General features: G+C 46.2%; 1 protein-coding gene across 1 annotated transcript in view; it reads left to right on the plus strand.

Moving 5' to 3' along the window:
- LOC119394162 (transmembrane protease serine 9) overlaps positions 1-19,914 on the plus strand; it is a 44,889-nt gene extending 24,975 nt beyond the window's left edge. The window contains exons 2-8 of the mRNA XM_037661423.2: positions 5,433-5,633; positions 6,325-6,630; positions 7,795-8,063; positions 13,649-13,752; positions 14,724-14,968; positions 16,877-17,040; positions 18,441-19,914. Coding sequence (XP_037517351.1) covers positions 5,433-5,633; positions 6,325-6,630; positions 7,795-8,063; positions 13,649-13,752; positions 14,724-14,968; positions 16,877-17,040; positions 18,441-18,605 — 1,454 coding nt within the window. The 3' untranslated portion in view covers positions 18,606-19,914. The remainder of the gene's footprint in view (positions 1-5,432; positions 5,634-6,324; positions 6,631-7,794; positions 8,064-13,648; positions 13,753-14,723; positions 14,969-16,876; positions 17,041-18,440) is intronic.
- The last annotated feature ends 5,406 nt before the right edge of the window (positions 19,915-25,320 follow it).

Genomic DNA, 25,320 nt, shown 5'->3' on the forward strand with positions numbered 1-25,320 from the left:
TACTACGTTAGCATGCTACTTGCCTGAGCTTGAAAGCACTACCTTGCACTACATTTTCGTCAGAAGAGACGTTGAAAGGTATTAAGTGCACCCCCACACAAAGCTCGCGCCTGCCTTCAACCCAGCTGCGTGTCACGCAAATCAGGTTCGTAAAATGGAATAGGCGGGCATCACACTGCAGAATACACGCAGTTTGTGTACTTACTCGTGCATTTTCACTCAGCTCCTACTTTTTCTGTGTGAATTACAATTATACATTCCCGGCGAAGCTAAAAACACCGCACCAGCGCGGTTCCCGTGGAGCGTTGTGGTCGTCGCAGACAGCGCTAAGTAATATCCTCCTGCTGCGCTGCTTCTTTTGGCATCCAATGACGACGCAGTAGTGCCCAGACGAGCTCTTATACGTGGAAGCGGTGTGAGCGGGTTCTTTTTCGCAATTAAAAGCCTCAGAGCTGCAGCTTGTCCTGTTTACTTGGCGCAACCCATGCGCGCCTTGGCAGCCCAGCACAATATGGTCTGGGTGCGAGAGTATCCACTCGGCTCGCCAGCAGACTGGGTGCGAGACTGGCGTGCTCTGGTGTATAGAGTTCGTCTTCCATAGATATACATAATACACATGCTTGTACTTAAAGTTAGCCAATAGGCGTGATCTGGGTACTACTGTGACTACATATAGTGAAGAATGTGTACCCGCACATTTAATTAATACAAGTAATTGATGCTTCCGAGTAGTCTGTGTCCAAGAATGCCAAAACATGTATTTGAATGTGAAAGGAATTGTTTAAAAGTAAGGTTTTTTTTCGGGGGGGGGGGGGGTCAGAATGCTAGCTCTATATATTGCTAACGTCTTCAGCAACGCTTTCTAGCAGGATACAATTGTTAACGCATTATTTCCAATGACGACTGGTGGAATCCATCAATGATTAGTGAGAACTGTTTCTTTTCACCAGCCGTATTCGCTAACTTTATGTTCGACATAAGAATCGGTTTAGCCGCCTTCTGTGCGAACTGTTCTTAACATCATACTAAAAGCGCTTCTTTCATCTTGTGCTTTATCTTTCAATAATTTTAAAGTACGGATAAACTTAAAGTTAAAAATGATGACTCTCTTTAAAACGCCTAGCAAGAGTGAAGAAACATATTAGGCCATTGGTGGAGATCTCCAATGCACCTAATACGCGTGCAAAGTTCATTAGCCTTTAATGACATTTAAACGGGATTGGAAAGAGATGTACACATAAAAATAATAACAGGTTCAAGCTACACGGCTTGGAAACCAATCGGTCTAAAACAGTTGTTCAAATATGAATTCATCTGAACAAAAAAAATTCGGCAGATCCCACGCGTTGTGGGAATCGGTTTCACGCGAAGCAGTCAGCAAGTACTTCTATGCTGTACTTTATGGCTTTGAGCCAGGCGTTACGAGGTGGATCGACGTGTTTTTGTAAGAGTAGCAGCTATGTGCACATCGTGGGCTTAGCAGGCACGTCTACAGCACTGGCGTTTAAAGGGTAACTTATCGTGCAACATAACGTCGACCCTCACGTTAGAGTACATACGTCAGTATTGTCGAAACTAGGTGCACTTTATGGTGCAATCATGTGAATATCACACGTGACTTTTGTGTTTTTTTTTATTTCTTCATTTGTGCAACATTACAAGATTGTCATGGTGCTTGCGGCAAAAGGTGACGTTGAAAGAAACGTCACCTGACTAGGCCTCCAGCACCATACACACATTCATCGCACAGAATAATCGCAAGCGTGTGGTACATAATATTCGTTAATGTATCCCATCGGGGTCGAGCAGTGCTTCAATATAACTTGCTCATTCATAGGAATACGAATGAAATGTTTATTAGACTGCTATAAAAGCGGAGCCAACACTGTAACCGCAGACGTTAATCTGATATGACGCCTGTATCGAAGGAGTACATATGTAGTGATTATTGCTTTCTTGTAAAATTAGATAGCCAGCACCACAACCACAACTGACGTTGCACCGACATTACGCCTGTACAGGTTGTTTTTCCAAACCAGTTTATGGACCTGGCGTGGCTCTGTGGTAGAATACCTGATTGCCACGCAGAATGCCTAGGTTCGATTCCTGCTGGGGTCCTAATTCTTATTCTTTCCATTCGTCGGGTCAATGCTGCCGATGTCGGTTTTTCTTAACGCTCTCTCATTTAAAAAACCAGTGTCTGTTCTTGCCGTTCCTGGGTAGATGTAAACTGTCAATCACCTGTGGCGCATACCCGTACACCGCGGCCCGTGGTAAACGGGTATGTGCCACACACGTCAGGAGGAAAGGGTTTGACGACGTGCGCGACAGGATTTTCACGTTATTCATGTCATGACCCGACAGTCATATTCGTCAAATGCTCTTAACCTCCCATGCCAATTTTGGTCTACACCAAGTTAAGGAGGCGATCATGAGAGCACCCAGACGTAGGCGGCTAGATAGATAGATACGTAGATAGAAACGCTCGAAGTGCCAAAGGTTCGCTAAGAAATGCTTCGCATTTAAAACAAAAGCAAAAAGGAAGACGCGTAATGAATGATGGTAGGCGCGAATTGCGTCCGAGAGCCCACAACTTATCAGCCCGTCATGATTAATCATTTCCCCTCTCTTATTGGATTAGTGTTCCTGCATGATCACTATATTTGAACGCCATCTGGCCCAATTCTATATAGAGACCGTTTTAATAAGAAGGAAAAAAGGACGTATGTTATCAGGACTTGTTTTAATAAGAAGGAAAAAAGGACGTATGTTATCAGGACTTCGGATTCACTAACTGCAAAAGAAATAATATTTAAATAAAATAAGTAAACCGCGCCACAAGACACCTGGCGCTTGTCATAACTAGGCACGTGCCGTGACTTTCGCTTCGCTGTTTTGTTTTTCCCTTCTTGAGGATATAGCAGACACGTACGTGAGCAATCATCACTGAGGTGCTGAAAACAAATCTGCCGCGTCGTTCCGTTCAGATGAAAATTTACACACACTGTCTAGGTACATCAGCGGATATAAGTGAGTCGCTTCTATTTATTTTTTCGCTTGAACTCCATCGTTGACTAGAAAAATTCGGGAGCCCCTCCCTTATCGGAAAAATGGGGGCAAGCGAAGCTTGGCGTGTGCGCACCTGACGTACTATATTTCTTTCTTTCTTTCTTTCTTTCTTTCTTTCTTTCTTTCTTTCTTTCTTTCTTTCTTTCTTTCTTTCTTTCTTTCTTTCTTTCTTTCTTTCTTCTTTCTTCTTTCTTTCTTTCTTTCTTTGGCATTGCGCGATGCTCCCTCCTAACTGCTTCCTTCCTGAAGTCGAGGGTTGGTCGGGATAAAACATGAGGCTATAAAACGAAGGACACCGACAAAACTAAAAAAAACTAAAAACGAATAAAAGACGTTTCGGCTTCACTACGGAAGCCTCGTTCACTTTCCTTCTTTAATTTGTTAGTTTTTACTTTTTTTTATTTTGGTCGGTTTCCTTCGTTTTACTCCCTCATGTTTCCTTCCTACATGCCGGAAATCGGACCTTCATCCATGTGCTTAGACGCACAACACTTCAGTTGCTACAGGCAACAACGACGGCCATGCGCTCATATCCAGACAATAATGAAACGCGTCAAGGTGAAATGACAAGTGACCCCGATAACAGATCGGATTGTCAGAGTATCAGAAACAGATGATCGCCGAAAAGCCCACAATTGACAGAGCATCGATTAGATGTACGCATGTGGCCGGTGCACCTTCGAGGGCCCCTGTTCTCTATACGCTCGCCGGCGCCGGGTTTTTTGCCCACGACGCCGCCACCGAATTCTGTGAGCTATTAGAAGCTTCGCTTGAATAGCTGCTACAGATACCCACCAAGCGCTTATATTTACGGCGGAAGAAAATAGTACAACGCGGAATTAAATCTTAGGACACTGTACGAGAATTTCGCGTCTTGTCCTACTCCTGTAACGCGGCATTATGGTAAAGGATTGTGATCCTTTGACGTCACTGGAAAAAGGAACGCGGTGGAGTGTTATTTCGTGTGGCGGTTTATTGTTATACTGATTGTCTACTGCTACATATTCTTTCTTTTCTTACTTGCTCTTCCTCTCACTCTGTCATATTGGTCCTTCATCACCCAATGCGCAGCACTTTTCGGAGTTACTGGCAATTTGGCTGCGACGTTACTCACTTTGCAAACACGTACATACGTGGTACTGGTGCATGTAGGATAACCTTTAAACACCTTTCTGGCCTGAAACTCTCACTTAACCCACAATTTAACACGGATGGCGGCGCAGTTGCTCGGAAACGGGTAGCATACGCATGGTAGGGTGCTAATTTCATCGAAATACCATAGACCTCGCCGTAATTCATTTAATTCGCTGTCAGCGATCGTGTCCCTTTCAAGTGCTCACGTTTTTCGCGCTTTCCGCAAGGTTCTAAACGGGCATTTGCGTACACACAGGACGCGGCTCCAGCGTTCACTCCGTATTGAGTTAGTATACGGAGTCTTCACTCCGTATGGAAATATTTCGCCTGTCATTTGAGGCAGCGACACGATTTGACTACCTGTGGTAGTAACATAACTTGGACATAGCTACAGATGGACCATTTTCTTAGAAACCAGTCAATTCTAAAGCATAGCAGCGTATACGTTGCAGCTCTATCTTAAAGTAAAAGTCCGCCGAACAGCTTTCTGCTAACAGACATCCGACTGAAGCTTAATCGTTTTTGCCGTGAAATGAGGGGAAACGTTGACGTTCTCACGGATGACAAAGGGCTGCGTTCTCAAAAGATACTGAATAAGACAGTCTGAACAAAGAGCTTTCGAAGAGGACGGGAAATGGAGTAGCAGAGGAGAACTAAGAAGACATGGATGACCGTAATTGTCATCCTTTTGTAACTCGCACCTGCACCACTTATAAGACGACGCCCGGTATGGCGGTACGGTATACAATACTTGCATTTCCAACACCAGCACGCCAGCCAAACACCGAACACCCGGCCAGACAAGCGACGATGATGATTACGATGATTTGTATGCACAGATGAAGATGGTGAACTACACAGTAAGCGCTCACAATATTCATATTAAACAAGAAAGTTCCTTGGTATTTCTTGAATTATTATATTTTGAACTGCCCGATTTTAGGCCAGCCTGACAGAGTTGGCGTGATCCAATAGAAGAATCGACGTGTGCCTCTAAATACGACTCGAATCTTGGGCAGTTCCCCGTTGCGGGTATGCGCCATCAGAGAACGAAAACAACGACCACAGTGACACCGATGTTCGCTGACTTGTAGTACTAACGTTATGACGCATTTTACCGTGTGTTGGTATGTTTATAGGGTGTGCAAGGTCGGCGGCAGGGGAATGATGTTCCCACCGTATTGCTTGCTGAACGTGACGTTCGTTTTTGTCATCTTATGACCCCTCAGGTGAGGTGGTGTTCGAAACCGACGAAGGCAACAAGTGCGCGTCGACCGAGCCGTACTGCGTGACCGTGGCCAACTGCCCCAAGGCGCAGAGGGACATCCGCCGCGGTGAGCACCCCACGATCTGCGACTGGCGTGGAACAGTTTCACTGGTCTGCTGCGCGGAGCCCACTGCACTGCCTCCGGTTACTACAGAACAACCCCGTACGTATGCGCAGAACCGTTTTTGCCTCCGGTTACTACAGAACAACCCCGTACGTATGCGCAGAACCGTTTTTCTGACAGTCCAGTGTGCCTTTAAGTTCGCAGCACTTTAGGGGTCCGGCTTGTCGTCCAATAATAGAATGAACAGACATAACCACGAAGTAATGGCAATAAATAACTTAGCAATCGATAAAAACGTTTCGGAAACATGCGGCTGACACCCGCGCCGCACAAAAAAAAAAGGGGGGGGGGGACGGTTCAGGAGGAAAGTAAAAAGGCAATTGCTAAGTTTGATTGCGGATAATCGTGACAACCCATCACGTCACCGTATAAACATGCAATACAGAAACAGTGCACTAGATGACACAAACAAGGTAGTTCATGTCATATTGCACTGTTCCTGCCTCATGAAGTATGTTAATTGTTCCGCCTGCGGCGTCTGGTACCACGTACACGACATGCAGTGGGTTACAAGCGTTTTATGTTTGTTTCGTTGTTTCCTTGATAACTTACGCCTAAAAAGGAAAGCGCTTTGGGCTCACTCTTGTTCGCGCCAAACAAGCATTCTCTTTCTCAGACGTATTCTTAAGCCAGGTTTATTATCGTGAGTGCTCTAGTCTCCCTCTATCACCCCCCCCCCCTTTTCCTTTACAAAAAAGTTTATCTTTCCTTTTTTTTCTTCCATCACCAGAGCCTCCTGTGCAACCACCTGTAGTGACACCCGTAGGACCTCCTATAGAGCCGACTGTAGAGCCACCTGTACAGCCTCCTGTGGAACCTCCCGTGAAACCTCCTGTGGAACCACCCGTGGAACCTCCCGTGGAACCTCCTGTGGAACATCCCGTGGAACCTCCCGTGGAACCTCCTGTACAGCCTCCCGTCGAGCCTCCTGTGGAACCTTCCGTGGAACCTCCTGTTGCTCCTCCCGTGAACCCGCCCGGTGGAACTTCGGACGGCCGCGAACCTTCGGGAGGCGACGACTGCGACTGCGACGAAGGTTCGCTTTTGTTGTCGCTTAATTAGGGAGGTGTTACTTTACAAATAGTGGTGAACTGGGCCCATATTCATAGGATGTTCCTAAGCTAAAGGTGTCCGCAGGATAATAATGCAGCCAATCGTAGCGTTGGAATTATCATTAAAGGATGCAACTTGCCAATGGCAAAAACCACTTACTGAAACACAGCTTCGTGAATTTTCCCCCTGGTGTCGTCACAGTGAAAAGTTTCTCGCATCTATTCAGTGATGTGATTTACGTATTCAACAACTCACAATATGCCGAAGCCAAATAGTCTGCTTGGTCAGGGGTGCACACAGACTCTAAGGCGGGTTACTTGCTGTCTACATTCTACAGCCTACATTGTTGGCGATAAAAACGACGGGAACCACAGCGGAAGTGTGAGTTTCATCTCTGGTTGTCGAATTTGATATCGTTGCGGGCATGCGACATAGAAATTTGAAGTATTCGTTCCATGTATACTGAGAACGCCATTTTTAAGGAAACTCTACCGGTCTGACTAAACATGCTGTTTCCTACGCCTATGAGCCTAAGTGCGGCACCGTGCATATTTACCTAACGAGTTTGAAAGTAAAAATGAACTACCGCAAAAAAGAAGGGTGGAGGTGAGGATGGGGTACGGAGCTCTATCTTTGTGCCATGAGAGCCGCTTGACGCATAAGTCCTTATGCAGGGCTTATTTAAGCGAAGCATGACGGAACATCACGCGTGCAAAAGCCACGCAATGAACGACAAAGAAAGGTTCTGTCACCCGAGCGGCAGTGACCTTCGGCGGAGCAGCGCTCTAGAAACTATGAGAATAAATGAAAGCCACACGTCTGACTATAAAAGATTATTGTACATTTATTACCGATTATTCCCGCCTCCAGTCAGCAAAATTAGGCATGGTCAAAACGTGTGACGCAACCGTTTTCGCCGCAGAACCATCGCTCGGATATTGAAGCATACATAAACGCGTGCACGATGCAATCTACGCAAATGGTCAGACGCCTGCACGCGCCGCCCTGCTATGCGTGTCATTCGCCGATAACTATAAAGTTTCCGGCTGAGCTGATTGGCCTCATCGCGCATCGTTCGTCAGTCGCACGCGTCGCCGCCGGTGTATAGTGGGCCTTAATTTCCCCTTCCGTGGTCGTGGCCCTGCAGAGAAAAAGCCGCCGCCAGTCAGGAGTTGTGGATTGCGGCCTGAGGCGACCGAGTCCCGGGTGCGACCAGCGCGGCTACTCTTGGATGAGCCCGTCTACTCTCTGGACGCCCGCAGGGTTCGAAGACCTGGACTGAGGAAGCGGCGGCCGCTCAACGCGCTGTCGCTGCTTCCGCGCCAGCAGCTCAACCGCCAGTCGCAACATCAGCAGCAACAGCAGCATCAGCAGCAGACGCTGTCATCCCCACCCGAGAATGTCTGGCCATGGATGGTAAGTGGACGCCCATACACTCTGCCCCTTCAGTCAGCCAGAATTGTGGTAAGGATGATTGAAGGTCCACTTATGATCAGAGTGTTCGGACGGTGATTAATGATTAATTTAGGGGTTATAGCCCGGTTGTACTTCGAAATGTTCACTTAAGCACTTGACACCAGCACCACCGCCAACGTAGTTTTATTAGGAGCAGAATACACAGCGAAGACAATATTCAGATAGAGAGAGACAAAGAGCAAAATAAAGGTAGAATAGCTGGCTGTTCCGTTTAAACGCCAATAAATTTGCAAAATAAAGGGGGGGGGGACTGAAAATGCAATTATCAGAGGCTAAATTCGCAACCTCGCTCATAATATTGCGTTGCCATAGGCCGGCCACCTTCAATATTGGCAGTAAAAGTTCAGCGTCATTGTTGACTCGCATGTGCTATACAAAAAATATTGGAAGCCATGGTCATTGCCATAGGCTCGCACGCGGGGGGGGGGCGGGGGGGGGCGTGGCCTGCCCCCCCCCCCTGTTTACCTAAGAGGGGGGCGCAAAGTCAGCCCCACACATTGACATAATAGGGAGGGGGCGTTGCGACTCGGGGGGGGGGGGGGGGAGGGCGCAATGTCAGCGCCATACATTGACATAATTGGGAGGGGGGTCGCTGGGTCCCCCGCCCCCCCCACCCCTGAAGGTGAACCCTGCGCACGCCTATGGTGATTGCGACATATGCGTCTGTCCAGACTATACTCCGCGGTCCCGGCTTACAGCATGAGACCTGTTCGGCGTGCTGTATACCTTGGTGTGTTTAGCATTCGTTTTTTCAGAAGCGACGCGTCTGCATTTCGTTTCAGGCGGAACGCAGGGACTGTCACTGTTTGAACACTTGGGTGAAAGACGCCCGGGAATCAAAATTATTTGCGGAACGAGTACTGAATGACACTTCTTGCTGCCTTCCAGACAACTCTGTCAAGCGCCGGTGCGAGTTGTCCGAAAGCCCTCATAGAATTTTTCAAAAAATATATATGTAAAAGCAATGGCACGGGTTAAGCTAAGGGTTGCATATGATAGAGTGTATATTAAGGTACGCCATAAATTAAAATTGGAGTCGCATAATAAAGAGAAATTTGTATAAACGGCAATTACATCTCAGAAACCCATCGGATAGGACTCGTTGCGGCACCTGACGGACCAGATTTGAACCACGCGTTTCTCTCTGCGTGGCTTCGGCAGCGCGCTAAACACAAACTTCAGGGCTGTATATTGTAGAGTGGACATTATGGTATGTCATAACTTAAAGTATGCTCAAGGACCACGAACATCTGGCGTGTTGACGCTACATTCTCCTCGTCACACGCTCTCTGGCGGCTCTCCCTTCCGTTGCGCCAGCTGTACGCCTGGTTACATACCGTTCGTCTCACGCATATCTCAGGACAGGGGCTCGCGTGGGGCGCACTTTCTCCGGTGCTCGCCAGTTGTCGCGCACCTCACCCTTCTTCTAGAGTGCCTTCTTCTAGAGTTGCTGTATATGCTACCTTTAATTAAAGGTAGCATACGCAGTAACTCTACCTTCTTCGTTCCCTACCCCATATAAAAAAGCCGGCGTCTGCTTACATCCCCAGTTGCTCTTCCCTGTGTGCCGAGGTACAGTGAACTAGAAGAGGGGTAATGAGCTGACTGGCGTCGAACGCGTGACGCCGCCGAGCTTCCACTGTTACCAAATTATTTCTTAAAATGCACAGGGCGAAATTCACACAAACACACACACACACGCATATATATATATATATATATATAATGTTCGAAACTTTATTGAGCCGCATACGACTTGGCAGAGCGCATACACGTCACATTTTACACATAATCCAATATGTGGCTAGTAGTGCACTATGTCCTTGCGGTCGCGATGACGAAGATAAGAACACATGCCCCGCCACGGTGGTCTAGTGGTTACGGCACTCGACTGCTGACCCGATGGTGGCGGGATCGAATCCCGGCCGCGGCGGCTGCATTTTTGATGGAAGCGAAAATATTTGAGGCCCGTGTACTTAGATTTAGGTGCACGTTGAAGAACCCCAGGTGGTCGAAATTTCCTGAGCCCTCCACTACGGAGCCCCTCATAATCATATCGTGGTTTTGGGACGTTAAACCCCAGATATTATTACCAATATGAGAACACCTCCTCCTTGATTACGTGCCACACGACACTGCGAGGCGAAAGCTAAAAGCGGATTTGATGTTTTTGTACCTTCGACGTTTCGTTCTGAAATAAAAAGCTGGCAGATCCCACTCATTGTGGGAATCGATGTAATGCGAAGCAGCCAGCAAAGAACTGCATACACCGCCTTGTATGTCATTGAGGAAAATGCGTGTCATGGTTTTCATGGGGAACTCCTATTATTTATGTTCGTCACACAGTAACGTCGCGCAATACCAACTTCGGGGTAGATCAAGCTAGAGAAACGGCCGCCAGCGCATTATGAGCGTGGAACGTAAGTCATGCTGTACATGACATGTGTGTCATGACTTTCATGTGAACTCGTGTTATTTATGTTCGTCACACAGTCACGTCGCAAGATACCAATTTCGGTGTATATCAAGCTAGTGAAACGGCCGCCAGCGCACCATGAGCGTGGCACGTAAGTCATGCTGTACATGCCTGTCATGATTTTCATGTTAACTCGTGTTATTTATGTTCGTCACACGGTGACGTCGCAAGATACCAATTTTGGTGTATATCAAGCTAGCGAAACGGCCGCCAGCGCCCCATGAGCGTGGCATGTAAGTCTTGCTGTACATGACATGTGTGTCATGATTTTCATGTTAACTCGTGTTATTTATGTTCGTTACACAGTCACGTCACAAGATACCAATTTTGGTGTATATCAAGCTAGCGAAACGGCCGCCAGCGCCCCATGAGCGTGGCACGTAAGTCATGCTGTACATGACATGCGTGTCATGATTTTCATGTTAACTCGTGTTATTTATGTTCGTTACACAGTCACGTCACAAGATACCAATTTTTGTGTATATAAAGCTAGCGAAACGGGCGCCAGCGCCCCATGAGCGTGGAACGTAAGTCATGCTGTACATGACATGCGTGTCATGATATTCATGTTAACTCATGTTATTTATGTTCGTTATACAGTCACGTCACAAGATACCAATTTTGGTGTATATAAATCTAGCTAAACGGCCGCCAGCGCCCCATGAGCGTGGCACGTAAGTCATGCTGTACATGACATGCGTGTCATGATTTTCATGTTAGCTCGTGTTATTTATGTTCGTTACACAGTCACGTCACAAGACACCAATTTTTGTGTATATAAAGCTAGCGAAACGGCCGCGAGCGCCCCATGAGCGTGGAACGTAAGTCATGCTGTACATGACATGCGTGTCATGATTTTCATGTTAACTCATGTTATTTATGTTCGTTATACAGTCACGTCACAAGATACCAATTTTGGTGTATATAAATCTAGCTAAACGGCCGCCAGCGCCCCATGAGCGTGGCACGTAAGTCATGCTGTACATGACATGCGTGTCATGATTTTCATGTTAACTCGTGTTATTTATGTTCGTTACACAGTCACGTCACAAGACACCAATTTTTGTGTATATAAAGCTAGCGAAACGGCCGCGAGCGCCCCATGAGCGTGGAACGTAAGTCATGCTGTACATGACATGCGTGTCATGATTTTCATGTTAACTCATGTTATTTATGTTCGTTATACAGTCACGTCACAAGATACCAATTTTGGTGTATATAAATCTAGCTAAACGGCCGCCAGCGCCCATGAGCGTGGCACGTAAGTCATGCTGTACATGACATGCGTGTCATGATTTTCATGTTAGCTCGTGTTATTTATGTTCGTTACACAGTCACATCGCAAGATACCAATTTTGGTGTATATAAAGCTAGCGAAACGGCCGCCAGCGCACCAAGAGCGTGGCACGTAAGTCATGCTGTACATGACATGCGTGTCATGATTTTCATGTTAACTCGTGTTATTTATGTTCGTTACACAGTCACGTCACAAGACACCAATTTTTGTGTATATAAAGCTAGCGAAACGGCCGCGAGCGCCCCATGAGCGTGGAACGTAAGTCATGCTGTACATGACATGCGTGTCATGATTTTCATGTTAACTCATGTTATTTATGTTCGTTATACAGTCACGTCACAAGATACCAATTTTGGTGTATATAAATCTAGCTAAACGGCCGCCAGCGCCCCATGAGCGTGGCACGTAAGTCATGCTGTACATGACATGCGTGTCATGATTTTCATGTTAGCTCGTGTTATTTATGTTCGTTACACAGTCACATCGCAAGATACCAATTTTGGTGTATATAAAGCTAGCGAAACGGCTGCCAGCGCACCAAGAGCGTGGCACGTAAGTCATGCTGTACATGACATGCGTGTCATGATTTTCATGTTAACTCGTGTTATTTATGTTCCTTACACAGTCACATCGCAAGATACCAATTTTGGTGTATATGAAGCTAGCGAAACGGCCGCCAGCGCCACATAAGCGTGGCACGTAAGTCATGCTGTACATGACATGCGTGTCATGATTTTCATGTTAACTTGTGTTATTCATATTCGTTACACAGTCATGTCGCAAGATACCAATTTTGGTGTATATAAAGCTAGCGAAACGGCCGACAGCGCACCATGAGCGTGGCATGTAAATCATGCTGTACATGACATGCGTGTCATGATTTTCATGTTACGACTTGTCATTTATGTTCGTCATACAGTCATGTTACGCCATACCAATTTTGGTGCACATTGGATTAACCAAGCGACCAGGAGAGCGCAAAGTCGTAGGCGGCTAGATAGATAGATAGATAGATACGCTCAAAGTCGCAGAAGTTCGCTAAGAAATGCTTCGCATTTAAAATATGACGATTTGGTGGTTGATGGCTACCTCAAATAACCTGTTCGTGAATTTCCGTGGGGTTTGTTTTTTTAGAGAGACATATCAGTTCATATTTATACACCCCGTGGGAAGCCAGAAAAGCAGCCTGGATTATATTATCATTGTTGATTAGTAAATGTTATTGTGTTATTCTAGCGATAACTATCAATGTTCACTGCTGCTTGCAACATTTTACGCGAATATTCTGAAAGATTCATAAATGAGAGCGATAGAATTTCTCTTGTTTTTCATGTGAACGAGAGCAAATCATAAATGTAATGTTCACGTTGAATCCTCCACATATTGTCAAGCAGTAGAATTTGACGCGACGACAGGACAAATAAAAGAATGGAAGTCTAGAGCACTCTGTCCGGTAGGCATTTTTTTTTTCTCTCTCATCCCGTGTTTGTCATGTCCGAAATTCTACTGTTTGACAACACGTACGAACCAGCCGTACTCTACAATGCGATGTCCTGTTGCTCCTTTGCTTTGGTTTAGGCAGCTGCTCTTGGTGGCCAATTTGCAACTGACGATTACGTCCGCTACCGCGGCCGAAACGTCAGTGAAATTCCGTGTTCTTTCCTATGCGTGCTTTTCGAACAGGAAACTGTTCCAATGGTGTGGGAGTCTGAGTGAAGCAGCTGCCACACATGCATGTTTTCTTATACGTAGGCTTCTGTGGTGGACCAAGTGAATCCCGCGAGACGGTGTGCCGGCGTGTTGCTCGACCAGCAGCATGTACTGACAGCTGCTCAATGCTTTGGACCTGACAATGGGTAGGTTCAGAATTCGCACGGATGTGAGACGAGGTGTGGAGAAGGCAGAGCGGGGGTAGAAGAGAAAAGGGCGTGGGCTGCCTTCGCCAAATTCTTTGCGTGAACACAAGCTAGGTCTCTGCAGTTCGACTGCAGTTCGATAACGTAAGATTTATGTTTGAGTTCAAGCAAGATACGCTACGACTAAGTAAGGTGCGTTCATGCGCAACAGATCAAGTGGTTTACTCTCATTCACCTGAAGCGTTGTCGTGCAGACATTTTCTCCGATCCCCATCAGCCTAGGCGCAAACGGCGTGCAGGAAAATGCCTGGTTTCGCATGTGTCTTGCTTGCTGTCAAAGTGCCGCCAACCGACGCCTGTTTCTAACAATATGAGGCACATTCCTTTTGCTTTCACATGCTTACAAAGACTTTCTGAGGGCTTCTTGCGCTCAGTGACAATATCATTGAGGGCAGGATGAGACAGAACAAAAAAATAGGTCACACGCGGGAGAAGCGCTTGTCCCGTGGCTTTTCACGCGCTGGTATTGCTTCAAGCATTCCCTAAACTAAAGCGCTTGTCACAACACCATCAACATCTGTCCATTTCCCCGTTCTGCAAGCACAAACCCACACTTGTGCTGCTCTCATGTTCGTATATACGCTGATTAGCGCTACCATAACGTGATCAAGTATTTGTAAGCTCAACTAAGTAGTTCAAGTAACGGTCAGTGATAACAGCACGTATGAGACCAAAATCGAGTGCTGCTCGCCTATACCACATCCAATATCGTTGCCACACAAAATCGTAAAAAAAAGGAGACTTTTTAAACCCGAAAGTCCATGCTTGTGCGCTAACGCAGCCCGCTCACAGAAAAGAAAAAGAAAAGATCAGGAAAGAAGAACATAACGTGCATATGGCGTTGGCATAAGTTTCCTCATGCCTCCTCGCTTTAAGGCGAACGTCCCTAAGGATAAAAGTTTTGATTACAGGAGGAACAGCGCCGTGATGCTGAACGTCCCGAACGCGCCAGTCACGTTTCGACGAGTGGTGAGTGCCGAGGCGCACCCGAACTTCCGTGTCCCGGACGGTTACCACGACCTGTCTGTGGTGCGGTTCGAGCCCGCGCTCAGTCCAGGAGAACTGGTGCCCATCTGTCTGCCCGTGGTGCTGGACGCCAGGCGTGAGCTTAACGGCAGCATTCTCGACGCCGTCAGCTGGTCCAACCGCCAGAGGGGTAAGACTGCAGCCTATTACCAATTCTGAATAAGGATAGGAAGCTGAACAAGTTGGATTACGCTCATGGTTCAACAACGCAAAAGGGCACGGACAAAATAGGAGACCAGACGGCACGAGCGCTGTCTTTCAACTGAATGGTTATTCAAAAGCGCATGAAAATAAGTATACCAGCTGTTACAAGAACCAAATAACGATGACGAATTCGATAAAAACGCGTGAATGGTGCATGGTCACGAAGAACGAATTAGGCATTTGTTCTTCGTCATTGGAGGAGCTACTCGCGAAAACTTTGCATTCCGAATGGCCTCCCTTTTGTATCCATCGGCTGGTGCGAGCTGTCAGACTCTGTTGCAGAGTCCAGCTGTATGCTTTGTCACACGCGAACCTGTCCGTGTTCGCAAAGCACTTTGTACTCTGGAGTGACTTGTAAGAACAGGCGCATGTCATTCTGTGATAGCGAAAGCAGTATGTGAGCAAGACAGACACTTAGGCTGGTAAACGATTGTAAATACATTTTCTGGTTCCTGGAAATTTTCGCTACTTTTTTTGCCTAGTGTTTACACTCGTTTTTACACTCGTTCGTGAAGCCTCTTGCCTGAATCCGCTTGTGTCTCATACGGCTAATCGTATGCAAAAAGAAAAGAAGAGTGAACGGGCACGACAACGCACAAAGATGTGCTCCGAAATATTGGAGGCAACAGCGGTCTTTTGCGGGAGCTTGCTATTTACTAATGAGGGCACGGTACCACGACCTGTCTGTACGTAGCAGGTGGCACGTAACAATAATAATAATATCTGGGGTTTAACGTCCCAAAACCACCATATGATTATGAGAGACGCCGTAGTGGAGGGCTCCGGAAATTTTGACCACCTGGGGTTCTTTAACGTGCACCTAAATCTGAGTACACGGGCCTCAAACATTTTCGCCTCCACCGAAAATGCAGCCGCCGCGGCCGGGATTCGATCCCGCGACCTTCGGGTCAGCAGTCGAGTGCCATAACCACTAGACCACCGTGGCGGGGCGTGGCACGTAACAGGTGCAAGCAACATATGCAGGTGGTACGTAACAGGTGCAAGTTCGTCAAGAGAGAAAACGACGACTGATCAGCAGGAGCATGTATCTAAGGGCACAGTGTGCAAGAAAGAAGCGTGAACTGGCAATTTTTCTTACTGGTACTTTTGTTACCGTTACATCTGTATTTAAGAGATGTACACGTGCCGGTAGCTTCAATTCATTTAGTCTGATGCTGAAATAATAAAAGCAGAATAATTAATAGAAACAACAACATTTTTAGAGAAGCAAACGGCTGCCCTCAGTCCACTTTCTATGGTATATTTTTTCAAATCGTAACCATGGCACATGAATACAAAAGACAGATGTGTCAGAAACCGTGTTCTACTACAGGGCAGATACCTTCATTGCGTATGAAGACGCTCATCGACTCGGCTACACGTAACATTATTGATGTGCTCACTGAGAGTTCGCCAATAGATTTGTTGTCGCCTTTGCACGTATAGACGGTTTCAAGATTGCGATAGTGGCAGCAAGCGTTCCCCAAGAAAGTTCCGGTCACTTCATTTATCAGTCTCTAACACCGAAGCGGAAAGCGCGTTTTTAATTTGTCTCAGAGTAAGGAAAGTCTCTTTTTTACGTTTTCAGATAAAAAGGAAGGCGCGTAAAATTCAAGGGTACCTCTTATAATGATGTGTAGAGCTTAGAAGAATACTTATTTGAAATATTTGGCGAAACACAGGGTGAAAAGTGTTGAAGATCGGCGGGCTACTCGCCAAGGCTATAGCCTTTCCCGCCATCGCTAGTATACGGTGTACGTCGGTGGACAAAACCGGAAGCCGTCCAGGGCCTGTGTTTGTAAACAGTAAAAGGGTCTATAACTCTTCGCCGCAGACTTCCACCCAGGCTCGATGGGCGAGAAGCGCTACCAAGTGATCGGCGTGTCGAGCTGCAACAACACGTACGCCGGCGTCGATCTGTCCCCATACCCGGCGGGTATCAGCCACGACGATTTCATCTGCACCCAGCTGACCGCAAACGTTGGCAACGAGTGCGTGGTGAGTTGCTGGCACTGTGGCCCTTCTTCGCCTTCGCGCTGCAACTAACAGCACGGCGTTCTTTCGTTGCGTTTTATTTTTTTGCTTTTCTTGATATTTAACTTTAGCTGACTAAACGGACATTCGTAGATCGCGGAATCTTGCTTTTCCAGCAACTCGTGCTTTCCGAAACATAGATACAATGTAAAATGTGAGCTTCGAATGTTTATCTTTTGAAGAAGCCCGATCTAACGTTTGCTGTTAGTTATTACAGTGCAACAACTCTCACCCTTTAAAGAACTGTCTGCCATTTCATGCGAGACATTTCACACTGCTACAGGAAGCGTTGCGTGCAGGGAAAAGTATCGAAGGATTTTCCTTAACGAGTGATTCTGTTTGAATGAGTGTGGTAAGCAATCAACAACGCCATCGTATTCAAGCAAAGTAATGTGGTATATTGCATTACTTTTTTTAATGGACGTTTTCAATTCGTGCATTTCCCAGTGCCTCTCTGCCATCGCTCCATCTTTGTAGCCCGCATACGCATAACCTTTTATCCCTCAAGGTACTTCGAGATCTTCTAAAGCAGCGTACAATTGCACTTCGTGTATTGTGGCTATTCTTGTACCACGAGAACGCACGCTACGCTCGTGTCAACACAGTATTGTCGGGCTGTGCTTCTGTGTAAAATTGTTCGTCCTGTGCCTGTACAACACTATTTCATCTGTGTATACGTTCACAGATTAGTTCCACCCGCCGCGGTAATCTAGTGGTTATGGTGCTCGACTGCTGACCTGACCTTAAGGTCGTAGGATCGAATCCCGGCCATTTTGCCTCCATTTCGATGGAGGCGAAATGCTATAGAGGCCGGTGTACTTAGATTTAGGTGCACGTTAAAGAACTTCACGTGGTGGAAATTTCCAATGCCTTCCACTACGGTGTCCCTCATAATCATATCGTGGTTTTAGGATGTAAAACCTCATCAATTATTATTATTGCATTCACAGGTGAAACAGTACTGCACGTGAGCAGAATGAACACGTCAACGCAGAAGCACAGAGAAATAGCAGTCTGTTGACACGCGCAATGCGCTAACGCGATGCAGAAGTTAGAATTTTGGTTATGCTTTTGTTTTCCGGAATGAAACGTGAACACGGGAAGACAAACTTCTATTCTCGTATCTCACAGTGTGCGAGACATCGGTGTAATATCATTCGCACAGCCTAAGGGCATTTAGCGCCCGAGGCTGCATTACAAGCGTCCGTCGCAATAACGAATAATTAAGCGCGAAAGGTGCTGCATATACATTGTTTCCTGTCGTGTGCGTTTCATTCCGCCGTTGTGATTAGCGTACTCAAAAACAACAGGCACCGAGTTGTTATTCTGTTTCGCCCCTTCCGCGTACACCCCCACTGTTGCAGGGCATCCCGGGCAGCCCGCTGATGATACAGGAAGGAAAACACTGGACCGTCATAGGGATGTACAGCTTCGGCGTGTCGTGCAGTGGCACGGCGCAGTACCCGACCGTGTTCACGCGCGTGTCGCCGTACGTCACCTGGATCTACGAGAAGATTGGACTGCGCTAATGAACGTGGCAACGCAACGGACGGCGTTGGGTTACTGAGTCGAGTGGGAGTCACGCCGCTACTCTTTCGACCAGTCAGGCGCCGGTTGGCAACTATACACCTGCTGCTAACGCTCGCGTCACACGCTGGCGAGTTCGGATAGTCTTATTAAGATGGCTTATAATTTCCTACAGCAATGAGCGTAAGGAGAGCTCGCGACAGCGCGCTGCGCAAGCTCGAAGTGGCTGACGCTACTAATACTGTGGCCTTAGTCTAAGTTTAGTTACAGCGTCATTCAAGTTAGCCTCGAACTACCACTGCTTGCGCTGTTATTGTCTTTTTATCAGGATGAGGGCGAAATACAAAAACATATAATTACATATATTGTACATATGTTGTACATATAATTAGGTGCACACTAGGAACCCCCAAGTGGTCGTAATTAATCCGGTGTCCTCCCCTACGGCGTGCATTGTGATTATGTCGAGGTTCCGCCAGGTAAAACCCCACAATTGATATTTTTACAATTATTTTTGTCTATGGTATCTCCCTGTTTTCTGCACGCCCTCCACATCTCACTAAAGGCCAAAGCGACAACGATTTCACATTGTCCAAAACTCCCACGGAATCCACAAAGAAAACGTTGCCCATCTCATGCTGAAATCTCACGAAGAGGCACGCGAACGCACGGGCGCTAGCGTATACGGACTTACGGTCGGACGCAGGCTCGTCCAGGCAGGTCCACCAGCGCTTATCTTTGTGGCTGCGCAGCATTATATAAAAAAAAATTACCGCCGAAAATATTTACGCAAGCTTTCCTGCCTCTCATTTTTGATGCAGCCGTCGAACCTTGTTTACTAATGTTACCAATGCTTCACTATTTAAGTGTTATTCACGAATTTTAAATAAATGCGAGTATGCTTTGAAGCTCGTGCATCCGGGGTTTAATAATGCCGATCGGCTAATTATCGGAAATCATGACTGATGAATCCATTTAATGTGAATGTGTTAATACTTGACACCCTACAACAGACTATTCCTGGGCTTCCAGCGTGTGACTAAACTGAGGCGATCTAGAGACCTGCGTAGGCCTTTTCTAAGATGTGCGGCCCGTGCACCGCCTTGGTAGCATGGCCTCGTGCCGCATCGTCGTCATCGCGTTAGGCTGGACCGCTGATCCCTTCGGCGTGACTCCATAAGGCCAGTGATTCTGCGAGCAGCCAGTGTGGGACTGAAAATGATGGACGATGGAGTGAATGCTGCTTTTGGTGCTGTTGATGGTTGGTGATGAAATTGAACAGTCGGTGCTGCTGGCAGTTTATTTATTTTTTCTCTTTTGTAAATAAAACAGACCTGTGTTGTCAGTATGTTTGCCTCTGTTTTGAACGAAAGCCGCACGCAAGAAGGAATGCGTCGACCTTTCGTTTAGAAACGTGGAATATAGTAGTCCGAGAATTGCGGTTTAACTACGCTGACGCCACCGTGATACTCGATCGATCTATTCTAGCAAAGCTATATCCGCTTGTAACTGCCTTCGTCGTCACCGTGGTTATCATGATCATACTTGTTAGACAAACATATGTGCTTTGCTATAGCGGGGGTGATACACATTTAGAGAAACAGTAAATGAATAGCAACATTTGAGCACACACGAAATCAACACCGAGACATAATATCACGGATACGGAGCATTTCAAGGATGGCCAGTTAAAAAATTCGGCAGATCCCACGTACCGTGGGGCTCGATGTTATGCGAAGCATGCGCAGGAACGTGGCTGTATCGCAATTTTTTACGTTGAGCGAAACGTTGCGGAATGACGCTAGAGAAATGTGCAAATGGCCTACGCACACACATATTTTGAAGAGTCACACATGTGTTATATAAGCAGTTGTTTACAATTGTTTAACGATGCCAACAGCAACATAGGTGTTACCAACACCACACGCAGTAAGCTGATATGTAGTTCCTATATTCTTCAGCACTGGATAGCGCAAATTCGAATAGGAGAATGAACACAGATGCACAGGACAGGCGCTACTCGCGACAAAGATTTACTCAGAAAAGTTTCCCTAGGTATGTACACATCAGGGCTGGGCAAAGATACTTTGAAATTGTATTGCGATACGATACAAGATACTCAGGCAAGAAGTATTGGAGATACAGATACAAGATACTGCCGCAATAATTGTATCCCATACGATACTTGGCAATTCTATCTTAAGATACTTCGATACATTATCAAATTTGTTATTATAGATCCATATAATGCAGCAGTAAACGCCTATGCACGAAAATGTCTGCTTGAAAATTACTTATCTGTGGCCTATTATGTTTCACTTGAATGAAATGTCTGCTAGTATCTTGAAAGTATTGTCCTTCTTGCTCAAAGTACATTAGTTTCTTTCCAAAACAACTTATTTGGGTTTGCTTTAGTTTCTTCACAGGACAACTCTTTATACACTTCGCTGACAGCGGTTCTCGCTTGTTATTTCTGCCCTTGATGGGAGTCGCTGCTCAGCTTGCCGACCAGCTTTCGGGTTGCTGTATAATCACAATAACTTCAATAGGAAGCCTTCCCACGACGGCACAAATACCGGTGTGGACTTTTACCTTGTCCGTAAAAGACAGTTTGCACAATACCGTATATCCGGACAGGTGTACAGCAGCAACAACGCTGGTAGCGACATTTTCTTTTTTTATTTTTTTTGGGGGGTGGGGGTGGTGGGGTGGAACGCATGGTGTATACTAGGAGTTTGAGACCTTTCGCTAGCGGCCCGGCCCGCACACATGACCGTCTTCATCCCATTTGTTTTCATTTTCTAAATAAGTATGTTCGTGAGCTGCACAGACATGACTGGTCTCAAGCATTCGTTTCGTGAGGAACATGTGGTCACCATGTGCTGAAATATAACCGCGGAACAAGAACTCTATATTTCAGAATCCGCCTCCAGATATCACTCATTGTGTACATCGGTATCGATATTTCGCGAATCCTGACTTCAAATCCCCTTCAGAAATGACCTACATATGAGATATGGGATCCTTTCAAACCCACCATCTTCACTGTCCCGGCCCTTGCAGATTTCGCTACGGCGGCCCGCTGGCTATAAGCTGAGTTTAAGACCCCTGGTGTATACGTAGATGACGTAAAATTGCAATGAATTGTCATAATCTACTTACCTGCTGGCGTAAAGGGTTCCTTGTTGATAGACTCACTAACGTGCAATCTTTTAGCAATTTTTCTTCAACGATAGAACACGTGCAACACAGAAACGTCTCAGACGTATTGTATAGTTGCACAAAGCGTCGCAGAACACCGCCGCTATTAACGCTATTGCAGCTTACAGCTCACATTACGTGGTGATTAGAAATACGAAAAATACTTAAGAAGGCCTAAAACAGGAAAACAAATATAAGTAAAATAGAGAGGTGGTTGTTTGTCAAACATTCACATTGAATGAGTACTGCACACAATACAGAGGGCGCCCTTAATAGCTATAAGCACTGCTGAAAGCCGTAGAAAAGTGCTTACAGGAGAGGGAAATAGCAGACAGTTGGCGGAAAAGTAGAATGAACTTAATTTATAAAGGCAGGGGAGAAAAGGATAACATTCGCTCGAATAGACCGCTAACCATTACATCGGTGCTATACAGGTTGGCGATGCAGGCAGTAAAATTAAAATTAGAAGCGTGGGTAGAACAAAATGATATTTTGGGAGAACTTCAGAATGGATTTCGAATCGACAGGTGGTTAGACGATAATCTGTTTGTTCTTACCCAGTGTATAGAAATATCGAAAGCAGAAAACAGGCCCTTGTACGTAGCTTATCTAGATATCACCGGGGCGTATGACAACGTTAATCAGGAAATTTTGTGGGATATATTGAAAGAAGTGGGCATAGGTGACGACTATATACAGCTTTTGAGGGAAATATACCGAGAAAATACAGTTTGTATTGAATGCGAAGGAAAAAATTACACCATCTCCCGCTAAAGAGGACCATGAGGCGATGCGAAGCCGGAGCACTTGCACGATCGCGTTCCGTTGGCATTCGTTGGGCATGCTACCGACCTCGCGTCGTGGAACGCGAAGAGGGACGCTACGCGCGTCGTATCTTCCATCTAGCCTGGCCGTCAATTCTTATAGGGCGAGCGGGGAACGCGGTCGACAGGCGGGCGAGAGGGGGGCAGCGTAGGAGAGGAGAGAGAAGGGGAGGGGACGCGCATGCGCTCGAGCTCATCGCGGCGTTGCGCAGGAGAGAATTTCGGCATGTCTAGCCAGCGTTTCAGAGGAAGAGTGGAAATGAGGAGGGGAGAGGGAAAGTGGAGAGGGGAAGGGGAGAGGGTGAGTGGAGAGGGGAAGTGGAGAGGACGTGTGTGTAGAGGGTATGCGCATGCGCAGTAAGGGTGGTCACGCCGCACACCACCACCACCACCACCGGATTGAGCTCCGCCTTAAAATAGTTCGCATCTAATAAGTAGCAAGGACAGCGTTGAAATTAGCAAGGGGCTGAGACAGGGATATCCTTTGTCCCCGCTGTTATTCATGCCGTACATGGTGAGGATGGAAAAAGCGCTAGAAGGTAGCAACATTGGATTTAATTTGTCACACAAACAGGTCGGCACGATGGTTGAGCAGAAGCTTCCAGGTCTATTTTATGCTGATGATATTGTCTTATTTGCGGACAGTCAAGATGATATACAGCGACTGGCAGATATATGCGGAAGGGAATGTGAGGCTTTAGGACTAGGATTTAGTGCAACAAAATGTGGATTGATGGTATTCAATGATCACGAAGGCCATGCGGTCTTCATACAGGGCCAAAAATACCGAGGGTAAGCGAGTACAAGTACCTCGGAGTATGGGTAAATGAGGGGGATAGATATATGGAGGTACAAGAGAAAGCATCGGTAGCAAAGGGAAAGAGGAATGTTGCAATTATGAAGCACAGAGCTTTATGGGGATACAATAGGTACGAGGTGCTTCGAGGGCTGTGGAAGGGTGTGATGGTCCCGGAGCTTACATTTGGGAACTCAGTGGTGTGCATGAAGTCAGAGGTACAATCAGGAATGGATGTAAATCAAAAGACGGTGGGTCGCCTCGCGTTGGGCGCTCATGGGCAGACGACAAATGAGGCTGTAAAGCGTGATATGGGATGGACAGGCTTTGAAGTGAGGGAAGCTCAGAACAAAATGAGATTCGAAGAGAGGCTGAGGAAAATGAGGAAGAGTAGATGGGCAGAGAAGGTTTTCAGGTATTTGTATAGAAAAAGCGTTGACACGCAGTGGAGAAAAAGAACTAGGAGGCTCTCCAGTAAATATACGGCTAGCAGTGCGGGCGATATGGCAACAAGGAGCATTAAGCGGAAGGTCAGAGAGGCGGAGAGGACTTATTGGATGGCAGCGATGGAAAAGAAGCCGGCTCTGAGTAACTACCGAAAGGAAAAAAACGAAATAAGGAGGGAAAGGTTTTATGATAATTCAAGGGGAAGCGCTCTACTGTTTGAAGCAAGGTCGGGCTGCCTTAGAACGCGTAGTTATAAAGCGAGACTCAGTAACGAAGAAGAACAATGTACATGCTGCGGGGGAACTAAGGAAACGATGGAACATGTACTGATTGAATGTGGCGAATTCACCCAGTTATACGTGTGGGCACGAGTCTACATGAAGCCTTGGGTTTTAGGGACAACAATGGAAAGCTGAACATGTCCGCGATAGAAATAAGTAAGAGACGGTTAGAGTATTGGTGGCAGAAAAGTAGAGATAAAGAACAAAAATAAATAATGGGGGAATAATAAGGTCATTCTGCCTTAAGAGGCAGAGAGATAGACCGTGAATTTGTATTTTTTGGTATAATAACATAGATTTAATCAATGTAGATAAGGTATTAGGTCAACATGAAACAAGGTAGTTTTTTTTTTCCCCGAGCCTGGTGGCAGACATGTCACCGCCCCGTTACAAAGGGGACGCTCATAGCATCCAGAATGAAGTATCGTCAACTTACCTGTTGAGATAACAGAAAATTCAGTGCCTATGAAAAATTGCCTGAAACGGCTCGTTGGGGCGCTCATGAGTAAAAGGGAGCATTCAGTAAAACAACGTTTCCCGAATACCCTTCCTAACATCTTTAAGATGGCTCCTAATGATTTTCATTATTATAGTGCAAACTCAATTTCGCTATTTTTCTAAGCGGTAAGCTGAATGGTTTGTACTGTATACTCAAGACACGCCCACATAATTATATATTTGTTTTCAAAATCGCCTTGGCAACGTCTAAATGTGTTAACAGTAGTAGAAATAAAGCAGAAGAATAAAGCAGAGATCTTATTTTGGGAGCGCGTTGCAAAAGACCTACTGCAGTGACCAGACTGGAAAAACAGTGCAGAGACCTAGGTTATGTATGAGATGCAAAATGACAGCTAAGAAAGCACTTGTGCTAATAATGAACTTATGATTTCAGAATTTCTTTGAATAAATGTAGCAGAAAGCGAGAAATACAGTACGCTAAGATATTTTCTGTTAGGTAAACGCTTGCTCTTTGAGATCTAGCATCAGTACCAGCTAAAGCTGTTAGAATCTTATTTGCATGTATGTTAATTCATTGCATGCAAGTCAAACTTACATCCATGAGTTCCTTCCAATCGCTGATAGTATGCCAAATGCACGCGACGCAAACCAACCCCATTCTTGCACGCATCACATTTCGTTACAGAGCAAGACGCAAGACGCGAGATAA

The sequence above is a fragment of the Rhipicephalus sanguineus genome, chromosome 1 (assembly GCF_013339695.2).
Source record: "Rhipicephalus sanguineus isolate Rsan-2018 chromosome 1, BIME_Rsan_1.4, whole genome shotgun sequence".
NCBI lineage: Eukaryota > Metazoa > Arthropoda > Arachnida > Ixodida > Ixodidae > Rhipicephalus > Rhipicephalus sanguineus.